Source organism: Ranitomeya variabilis, chromosome 4 (genome assembly GCF_051348905.1).
Source record: "Ranitomeya variabilis isolate aRanVar5 chromosome 4, aRanVar5.hap1, whole genome shotgun sequence".
In the NCBI taxonomy this organism is placed as follows: domain Eukaryota; kingdom Metazoa; phylum Chordata; class Amphibia; order Anura; family Dendrobatidae; genus Ranitomeya; species Ranitomeya variabilis.
Window position 1 is genome coordinate 526,387,058 of NC_135235.1, and position 16,306 is coordinate 526,403,363.

The 16,306-nt window shown below is 42.9% G+C and overlaps 1 protein-coding gene across 1 annotated transcript in view; it reads right to left on the reverse strand.

Annotated features, from left to right (window-relative positions):
• Nucleotides 1-1,435: 1,435 nt before the first annotated feature.
• The window catches only part of PIP4K2B (phosphatidylinositol-5-phosphate 4-kinase type 2 beta), a 56,756-nt gene continuing 41,885 nt past the window's right edge, over nucleotides 1,436-16,306 (reverse strand). The window contains exons 9-10 of the mRNA XM_077252321.1: nucleotides 1,829-1,932; nucleotides 1,436-1,743 (exon numbers count right to left, since the gene is read on the reverse strand). Coding sequence (XP_077108436.1) covers nucleotides 1,663-1,743; nucleotides 1,829-1,932 — 185 coding nt within the window. The 3' untranslated portion in view covers nucleotides 1,436-1,662. The remainder of the gene's footprint in view (nucleotides 1,744-1,828; nucleotides 1,933-16,306) is intronic.

Genomic DNA, 16,306 nt, shown 5'->3' on the forward strand with positions numbered 1-16,306 from the left:
TCTTACATCACTGCCCCCTCTGAAGATAGTCATTGGTGATGGACACTGTGTCTGATGTAAGTGCAGCGCCAGCTTCCTGTATCTGTCTCCGCTTCTGTGAATGAAGACGTCAGGGAGTGGAGCTCTAGTGAGTGTTGGTGTCACTCACTGCTTCTAGCTCCGCCCCTGACAAAATCTTCACAGAAGGTACAGAAGAACCAGAGAGCCATCGCTGCACTCACCACTCCCCACAGTGTTCATCACCCAGGATGTCTTGAAAGTAAATAGCGATGCAAGAAACTAGTGAGTACCTGCAGCACTGCCCCCTGTGACGTCCTATTTCAGAAGGGGCAATAGATGCTGCAGGATTAAGTGCAGCCCCAGCATCCTGTGACGTCACGTATCAGAATACTCACAAGCAGAACACCACAGGAAGTACAGTTATAAACACCCTCACACATTAGGGATTAGGTAGATAAGTGTAGGGTATTGTGTTATAAAGCAAACTAAAAAAAACATACTGGTGTAAAGATAGATAGGTAGAAAATACGTTTTAGATGCCAGACCACCCCTTCAAGATGTTTTGAGTTCACTTTTGTGCATGAAGCCTTACACTTGTTGAGGCCAGCACAGAATATAGCAACTATCAAAATGAAGATTTTACACAGTTACATGGATAAAGCCATGGTACGGTATTGGTCAATGTTAAAATGCATAACCCCATGTATAAATACAGGTAGAGGGTTTTCGGACACATTTTAGAATGCACGGTCCTATCATTAGAATAGTGGCTCCTGAATCGCATTACTGTGCCCCACTACTCACATTTCTATTGTTTTGTGATGTACATTTCATTGTGGACCAACAAAAGATCATGGCTTTATCTAACGGATTGCTGGACGTCCTTTTGATACATGACGGTTTCAGCGTGTAATCCAGACAGCATCCGACATTGGGACTAGTAAGGGACAAACTAACATCTGATGTAAAATGATTAATTCCGAGAGATGAAGCATTTAACAGCTGTGAAGAGACCATAGTCAAACGGGGGAAATCTGCTTTAGGCCGGGGTCACACTTGCGAGCGGGATGCGAGAAACTCGCATCAATACCCGGGCACTGCCGCCGGCACTCGGGATCGGAGCATGTGGCTGCATGTATTTCTATGCAGCTGAACGCTCCGGTCCCGAGTGCCGGGTATTGATGCGCGAGTTTCTTGCATCAGACTCGCAAGTGTGACCCCGGCCTTATACAGGGTCTGTCCACCTTCATGGGAATAAATAGTGCATTAATGCTGAAGCCAGTAATACCGGAACGGTAGCTCATTAAAAGAGCTCTGTAACAGCGAGGTGTACCACTCACCGAGCAGGAGCACAGTACAAAATACTTTAAAAAGGAGTGTAAGGTTGTGGGTATGGATGGGGGATTCAACATGACATTCACTGTGACCTCTCAGTAACCAGTTCCTCTGTGACCTTTATACTCAGTATTACAAATTTAAAATTCAGGAGAAGGAAAAAGACACTGAATCTTTTAGCAAAATGGGAGTACAAATAGGATGGGCATGCAGCACGGACCAGCTCACTCACACTCATGCAGACGCTTGGGCACACGCACACATACTGACACACCGGGAGCAGGAGGCTAATCTCTCTGGACACAGATAATGGGGAAGTGCAGAGAGCTATGCAAGGATGTTCGACATGAACTCAATGAAGCGTTTGGAATACTGCTCCGGGTTCACCGTGGAGATTTCTGCTCCGGCCTACAAGACAGGAAAATATTAGGTGGAATAGCAGGTGGCAAACAATCTTTAGCTTAATTTAGCAGACGTACTGCTCCAAGCTTACCCCATGTTTGACCGTTTTGGCGGCATGCGCAGCTTTCTTCTTGGCATCGTATGGCGTCAATATGTCAATGATTGCCATAAAATAGACTTCTTTCTTCGGGGCACCTTTCAGGAGACAAAAACAAGTTACAGATAATGTTTCAATGGAAAAAAAAAAAAAAGTATACGAGTGAGAATTCTCACCAAGACAAATCCTAACAAAATTATGGCTACAATGACAAGAAGATTGCGGGGTGCGCCGCTGCCGAGACATCAGAAACAAACTGGCAACAAATGGCTCAGGACAAAACGGAAGCATAATTTGCACAGTTTCCATGTAAAGTAGTAGTCTGCATAAGGAAGAAATATCAGGACTGTCATCATGTTCATAGTGAAAATCACAGGGACTGTTTAGCTAAAAGTTCCTTAAAAAAGAACCTGTCACTTGTTCAAAAAAGTGGAGTTAAACATCTTGTAAAAATTTATGAGCTCCCTGGATTCTGCCACCATCTTCCACTTTGCGCTGCATCGCTCCATTGCAGAGATATTCATATATGTTGCTTTTGGAATGCAGAATGTGAAATCTCTGCTTGCAGCCAAATGGGCATTTCTCCTCCGGGGATGTATGCTTCCATCCAGTTCAGATGCTGCCAATGTAGCAGTCTCAGACGCTGGCGAGCGGTGATATGCAGCAACTGGGAGGAATGAGTGTAAGTACACCCCCACCCTCCCCCAAGAGAAGAGTCTGAAGAAACACCCAGTTGCATTACAATCAGAAATTTCACATACTGCACAGTAAAAGAAACAAATTTGAACATCTCTTCAATGGAGCAACGAAGCGCAAAAGAGCGACAGAATCAGGGGAGCTAGGTCATTTTTAAAGCAGCAGAGTCTACATTTTAACATGCAATTTATAAAACTAGTCTCCTATATGGAAGAAGCACAGGCACCATTTCACAGGAGCAACCTCTCCACTTGACTTACACAATGACGTCGCTGCATTTTAATTATTCTAACAAATATGTGAGCGCCTTAATAATGCACATAATGTGTCCTGTCACATGGATAATAAACCTTTCACTTGATTCATTCATTTAAACTGAGCACCTCCTCCACTTACAGCTGCTCCTTACATATTGTAACAGCTGCTTTTATTTTTCCTTTTCTTCTACTCTGTGCCTCTACATTTGAAACTTTTTCTTCCTGGTAATTAAAAGCAACCAGTCAGCCAATTCTCCCCTTCATCCACCTGGGTGCATACCAAAATCCTCCATGATGCTGGCAAATGAAAGACATTGTCACATCTTTAGAAAGGAGAAAGCAAAACGCCCATGAAGAAGCAAGGTTACAGCTGCTGCCTGGCTGAGGGAGTTCTCGCCGTTTTTGCAACTGGAGCACAGGAGGTCTGGAGCGCCAGAGAAAAGTAAGACAGGGTATCACATATGGGGCCAGAGCTTCGGCTCTCCAGCGCTGTCACTTTCTTGTGCTCCGGCGCACCAAAAGCAGAAAGGGACATATTTAATCAGTCTGCTACGATTTGTGCGGCTGTTAGGCCTCCTCAGACTCTGTTACCTTCACTGTAACCCTACAGTTATGGCCTTAGAGTGTCCTGGCTCTGAGCTATTTAGTTCTATCAAATAATGAGTTCTCTCTTTCAGGGGGGATGCTCAGGAATGACTAATACTTTGGACCAGTGGCATGGACAGTATATCCACTATTAACCCCTTTACCCCCCAAGCCAGTTTTCACCTTCCTGACCAGGCCAAATTTTACAATTCTGACCAGGTTATGAGGTAATAACTCTGGAACGCTTCAACGTACCCCACTGATTCTGAGATAGTTTTTCGTGACATATTGTACTTCATGATAGTGGTAAAATTTGGTCGATATGACTTAAGTAAATTTGTGAAAAATTTTTTTTTTTTGAAACTTTTAATTTGTATGCTCTTAAACCAGAGCGTTATGTCACACAACATACTTAATAAATAACATTCCCCACATATCTACTTTACCATCAGCACAATTTTAGAATTTTTTTTTGGTTGTTAGGAAGTTAGAAGGGCTAAAAGTTGACCAGCAATTTCTGATTTTTCCAACATAATTTACAAAATCATTTTTTTTAGGGACCACATTACATTTGAAGTGACTTTGAGGGGTCTATAGGACAGAAAATACCCAAAAGTTACACGCTCTGAAAGCTGTACCCCTCAAGGTGCTCAAAACCACAGTCAATAAGTTTATTAACCCTTCAGGTGATCCACAGGAACTAAAGTGATGTGGAAGGAAAAAATGAACATTAACTTTTTTTTCTTTTTTTTTTTCCACAAAAATTTTCCCTTAGACTCCAATTTTTTATTTTCATAAGTGTAACAGGAGAAAACAGACCTCAAAAAACTGTTGTACCATTTCACATGAGCACACAGATACCCCATATGTGGTGGAAATCTGTTTGACTTCTTGAACGCAAAATTGGCTGGAATTAAGAGCGGACGCCATGTTGCAGTTGGAGAGCCCCTTATGTTGCCTAAACAGTGGAACCCACCTCCCCACAAATGACCCCATATTTGAAACTAAACCCACTACAAGGAATGTATTTAGATGTGTGGTGAGCATCTTGAATCCCCAGGTGCTTCACAGAAATTTATAGAAAAGGACATCCTTTTTGTCCTTGTATTTGATCGCCAGCATGTTGTTGCTATATTGGGGGACCTCTCTGATTTTTGCGGACAGTAACGAATGCTGCAGTAGCTCGCGCAGAGATGGACTTTAATGATGGTATAAAAGTTCTCTGAGTAGAGGTGATAACCTTGATCCAGCAGTGGTTGCACCAAATCCAACACAATTTTCCCGCTCACTCCTAAGGCCGGCCTCACACTGGCGAGTTTTACGGACGTATGAGCGCATAAACTACGTCCGTAAAATACGCATTACACACAGCCCAATGATTCCCTATGTCCCAGCTCCTATCAGCCGTATTTTACTGATCCGTATTATACGGTCTTGTACGGCCGTACAAAATCGCCGCATGCTGCGTTTGTCACCGTATTGTGAAAAAATTTGCCAATGAAAGTCTATGGGGGCGAGAAAAATAAGGATTACACACGGACCAGCAGTGTGACCTGCGAGAAATACGCAGCGGTGTTCTATAGAAAAGCCGGTAATTCAATTGCCGGCTTTTCATTTCTCCTTTCCAAACCCGACATGATATGAGACATGGTTTACATACAGTAAACCATCTCATATCCCTTTTTTTTTTTTGCATATTCCACACTACTAATGTTAGTAGTGTGTATGTGCAAAATTTGGGCGCTGTAGCTGCTAAAATAAAGGGTTAAATCGCAGAAAAAATTGGCATGGGCTCCCGCGCAATTTTCTCCGCCAGAGTGGTAAAGCCAGTGATTTAGGGCAGATATTAATAGCCTAGAGAGGGTCCATGGTTATTGGCCCCCTCTGGCTACAAACATCTGCCCCCAGCCACCCCAGAAAAGGCACATCTGGAAGATGCGCCTATTCTGGCACTTGGCCACTCTCTTCCCACTCCCATGTAGCGGTGGGATATGGGGTAATGAAGGGTTAATGTCACCTTGCTATTGGAAGGTGACATTAAGCCAGATTAATAATGGAGAGGCGTCAGTTATGACACCTATCCATTATTAATCCAATAGTACGAAATGGTTAATCAAACACACACACATGATTACAAAGTATTTTAATGAAAAAGACACAGGTTGTTGTAATATTTTATTAGACTCTTAATCTACCTGAAGACCATCATCCTGAAACAAAGTTAAAAAAACAAACAACAATATTCCATACCTTCCGTTGTTATGTCCCACGATGTAAATCCATCTGAAGGGGTTAAATCATTTTACAGCCAGGAGCTGTGCTAATGCACTCGCTCGTGCCTGTAAACCCCCGGGTACTAAAAGGAAAGCTGGGTGATCTGTAGTTACCTTGAGTTGCGGTGATGCGCCCTCTGCTGGATGTCCTCATGAACTGGAGCCTTGGAAAAGTTCCCACGCTCGAGTTCATATGAGGACGTCCAGCAGAGGGCGCCTCACCGCAACTCAAGGTAACTACAGGTCACCCAGCTTTCCTTTCAGTACCCGGGGGTTTACAGGCACGAGCGAGTGCATTAGCACAGCTCCTGGCTGTAAAATGATTTAACCCCTTCAGATGGATTTACATCGTGGGACATAACAACGGAAGGTATGGAATATTGTTGTTTGTTTTTTAACTTTGTTACAGAACGAGGGTCTTCAGGTGGATTAAGAGTCTAATAAAATATTACAACACCCTGTGTCTTTATTTCATTAAAATACTTTGTAATATTGTGTGTGTGTTTTATTAACCATTACATACAATTGTATTAATAATGGATAGGTGTCATAATTGACGCCTCTCCATTATTAATCTGGCTTAATGTCACCTTACAATAGCAAGGTGACATTAACCCTTCATTACCCCATATCCCACCGCTACACGGGAGTGGGAAGAGAGTGGCCAAGTGCCAGAATAGGCGCATCTTACAGATGTGCCTTTTCTGGGGTGGCTGGGGTCAGATGTTTGTAGCCAGGGGGGGCCAATAACCATGGACCCTCTCTAGGCTATTAATATCTGCCCTCAGTCACTGGCTTTACCACTCTGGCGGAGAAAATTGCGTGGGAGCCCACGCCAATTTTTTCCGCCATTTAACCCTTTATTTTAGCAGCTACAGCGCCCAAATTTTGCACATACACACTACTAACATTAGTAGTGTGGAATATGCAAAAAAAAAGGGATATGAGATGGTTTACTGTATGTAAACCATGTCTCATATCCTGTCGGGTTTGTGAAGGAGAAATGAAAAGCCGGCAATTGAATTACCGGCTTTTCACATATATCGCGCTGAATTAAATATAAATACAGAATATACATATATATATATACTGTATATATGTTTTAACGAACATTTGAGCACATAAATCCATTAGATGTCGGTTTTGCAAGCCTGCGAGAAAATATCGCAGTACTGATGCCATACGGATTACATACGGAGGATGCCATGCGCAAAATACGCTGACACACCCTGCCTACGGATGACATACGGATCACTATTTTGGGGACTTTTCTGCGTATTACGGCCGTAAAAAACGGACCGTATTTACATACGCTGAGTGTGAGGCCGGCCTTAGACAGCGAGGTAATCAGGGGGTTGAACATGGATGTCGTTCCCTTAAGGCCAGCGTCACACTAGTGAGCGCAGAAAATACGTCCAGAAAATATGCATTGCACACGGCCCAATGATTCTCTATGGGGCAGCTCCTAAATGCCATATACGGTATGTTACGGGCGTAGAAAATCGCAGCATGTATTGCGTATTGCGCAAAAAATCCGCCAATTAAAGTCTATGTGGGCGAGAAAATTACGGATTACACACGGACCAAGCGTGTGACTTGCGAGAAATCCGCAACGGTGTTCTATAGAAAAGCTGGCAATTCAGTGCGGTGTACAGTAAAATCACACTGACAGAATAGGTAGAATAAATGTGTACATATATATACAATGGTGTTCAAAAGTCCTGCATAGGCGTGAAGAAAACTATATGTTTCATACTTCTGCATCTCTACAGTGAAACTGGTGGAACATATGTGTTTTTGTAATTCCTCATTGTATGCCATACTCATTTTTGAATGTCCCAAGTGTATAAATTGTTATGGTATGCGCATTTTTGATAATTTGTTTTACAGCATAACCATACCTACACCAGTACAGTGTGTAGAATGGTGAACAGGTTTCTAAGTTCATTAACTTCCAATGCAAGTTCACACAGACTTAAACTTTACTTTTTAAGATTTATTATTTTTTATTTAATTCAGAGTCCTGAAAAGTGCCTTTTGAGTGCATCTTTAGCTTCTAATACTTTATTGGCCAGCTTTTGCTCTTGAGCACCAGCTTGCATCTCTGTGGCATTGAGTGAACAAGTTCTGCAGATGTTCACGAGTGATGATGTGGTTCCAGGCCTGTATCAGAGCCTCAATCAACTCACTCTTGGTCCTTGGCTGTTTTCTAGATATCTCTAATGATACCTTGTGCCACAAATTTTCAATTGGATTGAGGTCCGGGGACTGAGCTGACCAGTCAATAGTAGCCACCTTGTTCTTCCAACACCATTGGCCCCATACAGCCCCAGACCATTACTTTCATCGGATGTTTCACAGAGAAGCTCAAACACTCTGGCTTGTAGTCTTCATGTGGGAACCTTCTCACATAAGACTTGCCATCATTTCCTAAAATGCAAAAAGTGCTTTCATCACTAAACAGCACTTTTTCCCACTCCTCCTTCCTCCATTTTAAATATTTCAATGCCCACAGTTTTCGCCTTTGTCTTTGTATGGCTGTCATCAATGGCTTCTTTCGGGCCTTGCACCCTCTCAATCCTGCTTCGAAACATCTTTTCCTAACAGTTGATGTTGCTACCTCAATATTGCACTTTTCTTGCCATTCTCGCAGAAGCTGAGGAGAGGTGAGTTTTCGATTGGCAAGGGATGTTCTTATCAGTACTCCATCTTCCCTTTTAGTTGACTTTCTGGGCCGACCAGATCTGGGCCTGTCCTGGGTAATTCCAAGCTGCTTATGTTTCTGCTAAATTCTTACGACTGTACTCTGATTACAGCCGACCTTCCTTGCAATCTGGGGGCCAGTATAACCCTCTTCATGTAGCACCACAACTCGCACACGATCCTCCACTGACAAAAATCTGAAGGCTCCCATCATAAAACTCTACAGTATGATTCACTAGATAGACCAACAGATAAAACAAACAAACAAAGCAGCAGATGTAATGCAATGTGATTGGCTGCCATATCCAGGTTATGATTGGTCACAAGAACCTCATCTGTGATTGGCTAATTTTGGATTTGAAGCTGTACAATATTTAGTTGTGCTTTCAATTCCCATATTGTTGCAATAATTTCAGGCAAAACTGCTTCAAAAGCTAAAAATATTACAGCGAGAGAATGCAAAATTGTATTCTGAACAAAACCATATATAATATGTCATATTAGCATCAAAGATATTCGACAGAAAACGTTTAAAACTTGAAAAATCAATTTATCCTATGTAGGACTTTTGAACACCACTGCGTGTGTGTGTGTGTGTGTGTGTGTGTGTGTGTGTGTGTGTGTGTGTGTGTGTGTGTGTGTGTATATATATATATATATATCAGTGAGACACATATATATATTTAATTCAGCGCTAGATAGCAGAAAAGCTGGTAATTCAATTGCCAGCTTTTCCTATCTCCTTCACAAACCCGACAGGATATGAGACATGGTTTACATACAGTAAACCATCTCATATCCCTTCTTTTATTACATATTCCTCTTACTAATGTAACAAGTGTCTCTGTGTAAAATTTGGGGGCTCTAGCTATTAAATTAAAGGGTTAAATCCCGGAAAAAATTGTCGTGGGCTCCCACGCAATTTTCTCCACCAGAGTGGGAAAGCCAGTGACTGAGGGCAGATATTAATAGCCTACAGAGGGACCGTGGTTATAGGACCCCCCCTTGCTATTGTAAGGTGACATTAAGCCAGGTTAATAATGGAGAGGCGTCAATTATGACACCTATCCATTATTAATCCAATAGTACGAAATGGTTAATCAAACACACACACATTATTAAAAAGTATTTTAATGAAATAAAGACACATGGTGTTTTAATATTTTATTATACTCTTAATCCACCTGAAGACCCTTGCCACCTGAAATAAAGTTAAAAAAAACAAACAATATTCCATACCTTGTCCCACGCTGTAAATCCATCTGAAGGGGTTAAATCATTTTACACCCAGAAGCTCTGCTAATGCAGCTGTGCTCCCGACTGTAAAACTTGGTGAATGAATGGAATGCAGGGGAATGTACTGTAGTTACCTCGAGTCGCGGTGATGCGCCCTCTCCTGGATGAACTCATATGAACTCGAGCCTGGGAACTTTTCAGAATATTTTCTCACGCTCGAGTTCATATGAGTTCATCCAGCAGAGGGCGCATCACCGCGAATCGTGCTAACTACAGTACATTCCCCTGCATTCCATTCATTCCCCAGGTTTTACAGTCAGGAGCACAGCTGCATTAGCAGAGCTCCTGGGTGTAAAATGATTGGTTTGATGGTATGTAAACCATGTCTCATATCCTGTCGGGTTTGTGAAGGAGATAGGAAAAGCCAGCAATTGAATTACCGGCTTTTCTGCTATCTAGCGCTGAATTAAATATATATGTGTCTCACTGACATATATATATATATATATATATATATATATATATTTTATACATAGACTGTATATATGTTTTTAAGAATATTTGAGCCGATGGATCCATGATATGTCCATTTTGCAAGCCTGCGAGAGAAAAAAATCGCCGTACGGAAGCCATACGGATGACACACAGATAAATTTGTGTGTAAAAATCACATCCTCGCATTGAATGCGGAACAGTGTTTTGGCACAATTACTTCGTATTACGGCCGTAAAAAACAGACCGTATTTTCATACGCCTAGTGTGACGCCGGCCTAATGCCCCGAGGTACTTTCAAACAACTTGTACAGTTTAATTCCATACCTGGCTCTCTTACTATGCAGATATTGCCGGAAATTGAGCCTCCTCTTGAAATGTATTAGGGAATCATCAACGCAGATGTCTCTTTGGAGACTGTACACCTCAGCAAACTTGTTGCTGAAGTGCTCAATGATTGGTCGAACTTTGAAAAATCGGTCATAGTTGGGGTCATCTCGGGTAGGACACCATGAATTATCATTGCAATGTAAAAATTTGTGGATGGCCTCAAATCGTTTACTGGTCATAACCATGAGGAACAGTAAAGTGTTGTATAAAACGTCAAAACTCCAATATCGCCAAAGTTCTGGCTTCTTCACTAAACCCAGGTGAAGAACAAGTCACCAAAATGTCTATTTCTTCTGCGTCTACAGGGGTCTAGTTAGAAAATGAAGTAGTGGTGAGTCGGGCCAAAATTTGCTGGGTGTACAAAATTATCTCAGCCACCATGAGGTTTACAAAGTTCTCACAAAAAGATTTTTAAAAAGTCTATTTCTGTGAGGCTGGTGGTGTAAAATTGGATTCCTAATTTCACCAAAAAATCAGGACTCTGTGGCTCAATCTTCAGTTGGTGATGTCCATACTGGGTTAGTAACGGTGAGCGCTGGTTCATTTTCTGTTTTGAGGTGTCTGCGCGGCAGTTCAATATCACTTGAGGAAGAGGAGGATGATGAAAAATAAAGGAAGGTGGCATCCTCTCCCTCTCTGTGTCCGAGGCAAAGAAAGCGTATGCCTCCTCCGCTGACTACCATGTTTAAAGGGACTCTGTCACCTGAATTTGGAGGGAACAATTTTCAGCCATAGGGGCAGGGTTTTCGGGTGTTTGATTCATCCTTTCCTTACCCGCTGGCTGCATGCTGGCTGCAATATTGGACTGAAGTTCATTCTCTGTCCTCCGTAGTACATGCCTGCACAAGGCAAGATTGCCTTACGCAGGCGTGTACTATGGAGGACAGAGAATGAACTTCAATCCAATATTGCAGCCAGCATGCAGCCAGCGGGTAAGGAAAGGGTGAATCAAACACCCGAAAACCCCGCCCCTATGGCTGAAAATTGTTCCCTCCAAATTCAGGTGATAAGAGTCCCTTTAAGACGAGTGGCAGACATTTTGTCATGTATGCGGTGTTTGTGTGTGTATACCAAATTTTATTCAAATGTGTTTAGTGAAAACTTTTTTTTTTTTGTTATTTAGAACAAGAATAACAAAAAATGTATAAAAATTAAAATAAGAAAATTTGGTAAAATAAAAAACAAACTTACTTAACGTCCAATGACGGATATATCTGACATTGGACGCCTCCCTGTTTGGTGCGGGCTCCGGAGATGAGCCCGCACCTTTTCCGGCACATGACAGCTGATCGGATATAATATGAATGTATTATATCAGATCAAAACATATTATATTCAGTATGTAAAATAGATCTTCCCCCTTGTGTAGATGGTATTGCCAGCATGACAAATCATGCCACATGATTTTCTTCTTCTCATTGCCAGCATGACCCTTCCTGCCAACGCCGTCTTCTGACCTCTGCGCCGCACCCTTCCCCTCTGCCAGCTTCGGATTTTGTTCGGCCTAGCCTCAGCATTTGGCTTCACCCTTTACTTCCTCTCCATCGCTTGAGCTTTCCTTGCGCCCGGCGCTTACATGCCACCCCCCTTCTCCTCTTCACTAGCGCATGAGACTGCATGCTTTTTCCTCCTACAGCCATCACTTTCAAGTATCTGGCCAACGACATCATAAGAGCCTCTCCAGCCAGCCTTCACACCCTCATTATCGCAGACCTCTGAGATCAAATTACAGTACATCAAATCCCTGGCAGGTAAGCTCTGCTCTGCAGACTGACACTCTCCTCAGCAAACTTCATTTCTGCCAACTAACCACTAGTTAGTAAGGGTACCGTCACACAGTCACACTTTGATCGCTACGACCGTACGATCCGTAACATTCCAGCGATATCCATACGATATCGCTGTGTCTGACACGCAGCAGCGATCAGGGACCCTGCTGAGAATCGTACGTCGTAGCAGATCGTTTGGAACTTTCTTTCGTCGCTTGATCACCCGCTGACATCGCTGGATCGTTGTGTGTGACACCGATCCAGCGATGTGTTCGCTTGTAACCAGGGTAAACATCGGGTAACTAAGCGCAGGGCCGCGCTTAGTAACCCGATGTTTACCGTGGTTACCAGCGTAAAAGTAAAAAAAACCAAACAGTACATACTCACATTCCGGTGTCTGTCCTCCGGCGTCTCAGCTTCTCTGCACTGTGAGCGCCGGCCAGCCAGAAAGCGAGCACAGCGGTGACGTCTGACGTCACCGCTGTGCTTTCCGGCTCTGCTGCTTACACAGTGGAGAGAAGCAGAATGCCGGGGGACAGACACCGGAATGTAAGTATGTACTGTTTGTTTTTTTTTACGTTTACGCTGGTAACCAGGGTAAACATCGGGTTACTAAGCGCGGCCCTGCGCTTAGTTACCCGATGTTTACCCTGGTTACCCGGGGACTTCGGCATCGCTCCAGCGCCGTGATTGCAACGTGTGACCGCAGTCTACGACGCTGGAGCGATACTCATACGATCGCTGCGACGTCACGCCCCCGGCACATTAACCCCCGGCACACTGCGATCAAACATGATCGCAGTGTTCCGGGGGCATAGGGAAGCATCGCGCAGGGAGGGGGCTCCCTGCGGGCTTCCCTGAGACCCTCGGTACAACACGATGTGCTCGCGTCTCCTCCCTGCAGGCCCCGAATAGAAAATGGCCACGGGGCTGCATCCGGGTCCTGCAGGGAGGTGGCTTACCAGCGCCTGCTCAGAGCAGGTGCCGGGAAGCCTCTCTGCAGTGCACGTCAGATCGCTGATATGACACAGTGCAGTGCAAAGTGTCAGATCAGCGATCTTATACACTAATAACATGATGTTCCCCCCCCCCCCCCCCGGCAATGTTATAGTGGAAAAAAATATATATATTCAGATGTGTAAAAAAAAAAAAAATTCCTGAATAAAAAAGAAATATATATATTGTTCCCATAAATACATTTCTTTATCTAAATAAAAAAAAACAAAAACAATAAAAGTACACATTTAGTATCGCTGTGTCCGTAACGACCCGACCTATAAAACTGTCCCACTGGTTAACCCCTTCTGTGAACACCGTAAAAAAAAAAAAAACGAGGCAAAAAGCAATGCTTTATTATCATACCGCCGAACAAAAAGTTGAATATTGAATATATTTTTTCTATAAAATAGTTTTTATCGTATAAACAAAAAAAATGATATAAATGAGGTATCGCTGTAATCGTACTGACCCGAAGAATAAAACTGCTTTATCCATTTTACCAAACGCGGAACGGTATAAACGCCCCCCCCCCCAAAGAAATTCATGAATAGCTGGTTTTTGGTCATTCTGCCTCACAAAAATCGGAATAAAAAGCGATCAAAAAATGTAATGTACCCGAAAATATTACCAATAAAAACGTTAAAAAAAAAACAAGACCTTACATGACTCTGTGGACCAAAATATGGAAAAATTATAGCTCTCAAAATGTGGTAACGCAAAAAATATTTTTTGCAATAAAAAGTGTCATTTAGTGTGTGACGCCTGCCAATCATAGAAATCCGCTAGAAAACCCACTATAAATAGTAAATCAAACCCCCCTTCATCACCCCCTTAGTTAGGGAAAAATTAAAAAAATGTATTTATTTCCATTTTCCCATTAGGGTTAGGGCTAGGGTTAGGGCTTGGATTACATTTACGGTTGGGATTAGGGTTAGGGGTGTGTCAGGGTTAGGGGTGTGGTTAGGGTTATGGTTGGGATTAGGGGTGTGGTTGGGGTTAGGGGTGTGGTTGGGGTTAGGGGTGTGGTTGGGGTTAGGGGTGTGGTTGGGGTTAGGGTGTGTTTGGGTTAGGGTTTCAGTTAGAATTGGGGGTTTCCAGTGTTTAGGCACATCAGGGCTCTCCAAAGGAAACATGGTGTCCCATCTCAATTCCAGTCAATTTTGCATTGAAAAGTCAAAAGGCGCTTGTTCCCTTCCGAGCTCTGCCATGCGCCCAAACAGTGGTTTACCCCCACATATGGGGTATCAGTGTACTCAGGACAAATTGCACAACAACTTTTGGGGTCCAATTTCTTATCTTACCCTTGGGAAAATAAAAAATTGGGGGCGAAAAGATCATTTTTGTGAAAAAATATGATTTTTTATTTTTACGGCTCTGCATTATAAACTTCTGTGAAGCACTTGGTGGGTCAAAGTGCTCATCACACATCTAGATAAGTTCCTTAGGGGGTCTAGTTTCCAAAATGGTGTCACTTGTGGGGGGTTTCAATGTTTAGGCACATCAGGGGCTCTCCAAACGCAACATGGCGTTCCATCTCAATTCCAGTCAATTTTGCATTGAAAAAGTCAAATGGCGCTCCTTCCCTTCCGAGCTCTGCCATGCGCCCAAACAGTGGTTTACCCCCAAATATGGGGTATCGGCGTACTCAGGACAAATTGTACAACAATTTTTGTGGTCCAATTTCTCCTGTTACCCTTGGTAAAATAAAACAAATTGGAGCTGAAGTAAATTTTTTGTGAAAAAAAGTTAAATGTTCAGGTTTTTTTTGTTTTTTTTTAAACATTCCAAAAATTCCTGTGAAACACCTGAAGGGTTAATAAACTTCTTGAATGTGGTTTTGAGCACCTTGAGGGGTGCAGTTTTTAGAATGGTGTCACACTTGGGTATTTTCTGTCATATAGACCCCTCAGAATGACTTCAAATGTGATGTGGTCCCTAAAAAAAAAAAATGGTGTTGTAAAAATGAGAAATTGCTCGTCAACTTTTAACCCTTATAACTCCCTAACCAAAAAAAAATTTTGGTTCCAAAATTGTGCTGATGTAAAGTAGACATGTGGGAAATATTACGTAAGTATTTTGTGTGATATATCTCTGTGATTTAAGGGCATAAAAATTCAAATTTGGAAAATTGCGAAATTTTCAAAATTTTTGCCAAATTTCCGTTTTTTTCACAAATAAACGCAGGTAATATCAAAGAAATGTTACCACTATCATGAAGTACAACAATGTCAGAATCACCGGGATCCATAGAGTTATAACCTCATGAAGGGACAGCGGTCAGAAATGTAAAAATTGGCCCGGTCATTAACATGCAAACCACCCTTGGGGGTAAAGGGGTTAAGGACCCTAATGACTCAGCGTAGTTAACGAAGTCGTGTTGAAGCAGCACATTCTGCCTCATGCCCTGCGTTTGCGACCACGTGGGTGTCAAAGTCTATATCTGCATTGGCTAAGCAACTCCATCAAAGCATCCTTGCTGAAGCCTCATCTGACGATTTAGCCAATTTAGTGGAACAGATCTTGCAAACAGGAAAAGTATGTATTGTCCACCGCCTCCTGTGCAACTCAAGCATCCAGTAATAGAGTAGCCACCCGCAGAATCATATGGCTGAAGACGTGGCATGCGGACTTGTCTTTTAAAAAGTCTCTGACCAGTTTATCCTTTCAAGTTTCGCGTCTGTGTGAAGCCAACCTGGAGCAAATTATAATGGAGGTCACCGGGGTAAAAAGTTCCCTTCTTCAATAGGCCAAGCCCTGGCATTCTTTCCTTAAGCAGAGATTTCAGCCCTTTCATCCTTTTCAACGCTTCTCGCCAGAGGAAAATTATTCCCGCCAGGAGAGTCCACAGGCATAACAAAAGGCCTCCTTTAAACCAACAACCTCTTGGTGTCCTCACAATGCGAAGGCCGTTCCCCCAGGAGCAGACCTAGCAGATTCTCTTCCGCTTGATGTTTCTTTGCCGCCCAGGAAGTCTCCCGATGTGGGCGGTCGTGTCACTGTTCTTCATAGACGCTTGGCTCACCTCTGTCAAGGACGCCCATGTCAGAGAGGTGGTATTGTCAGGATACAAGA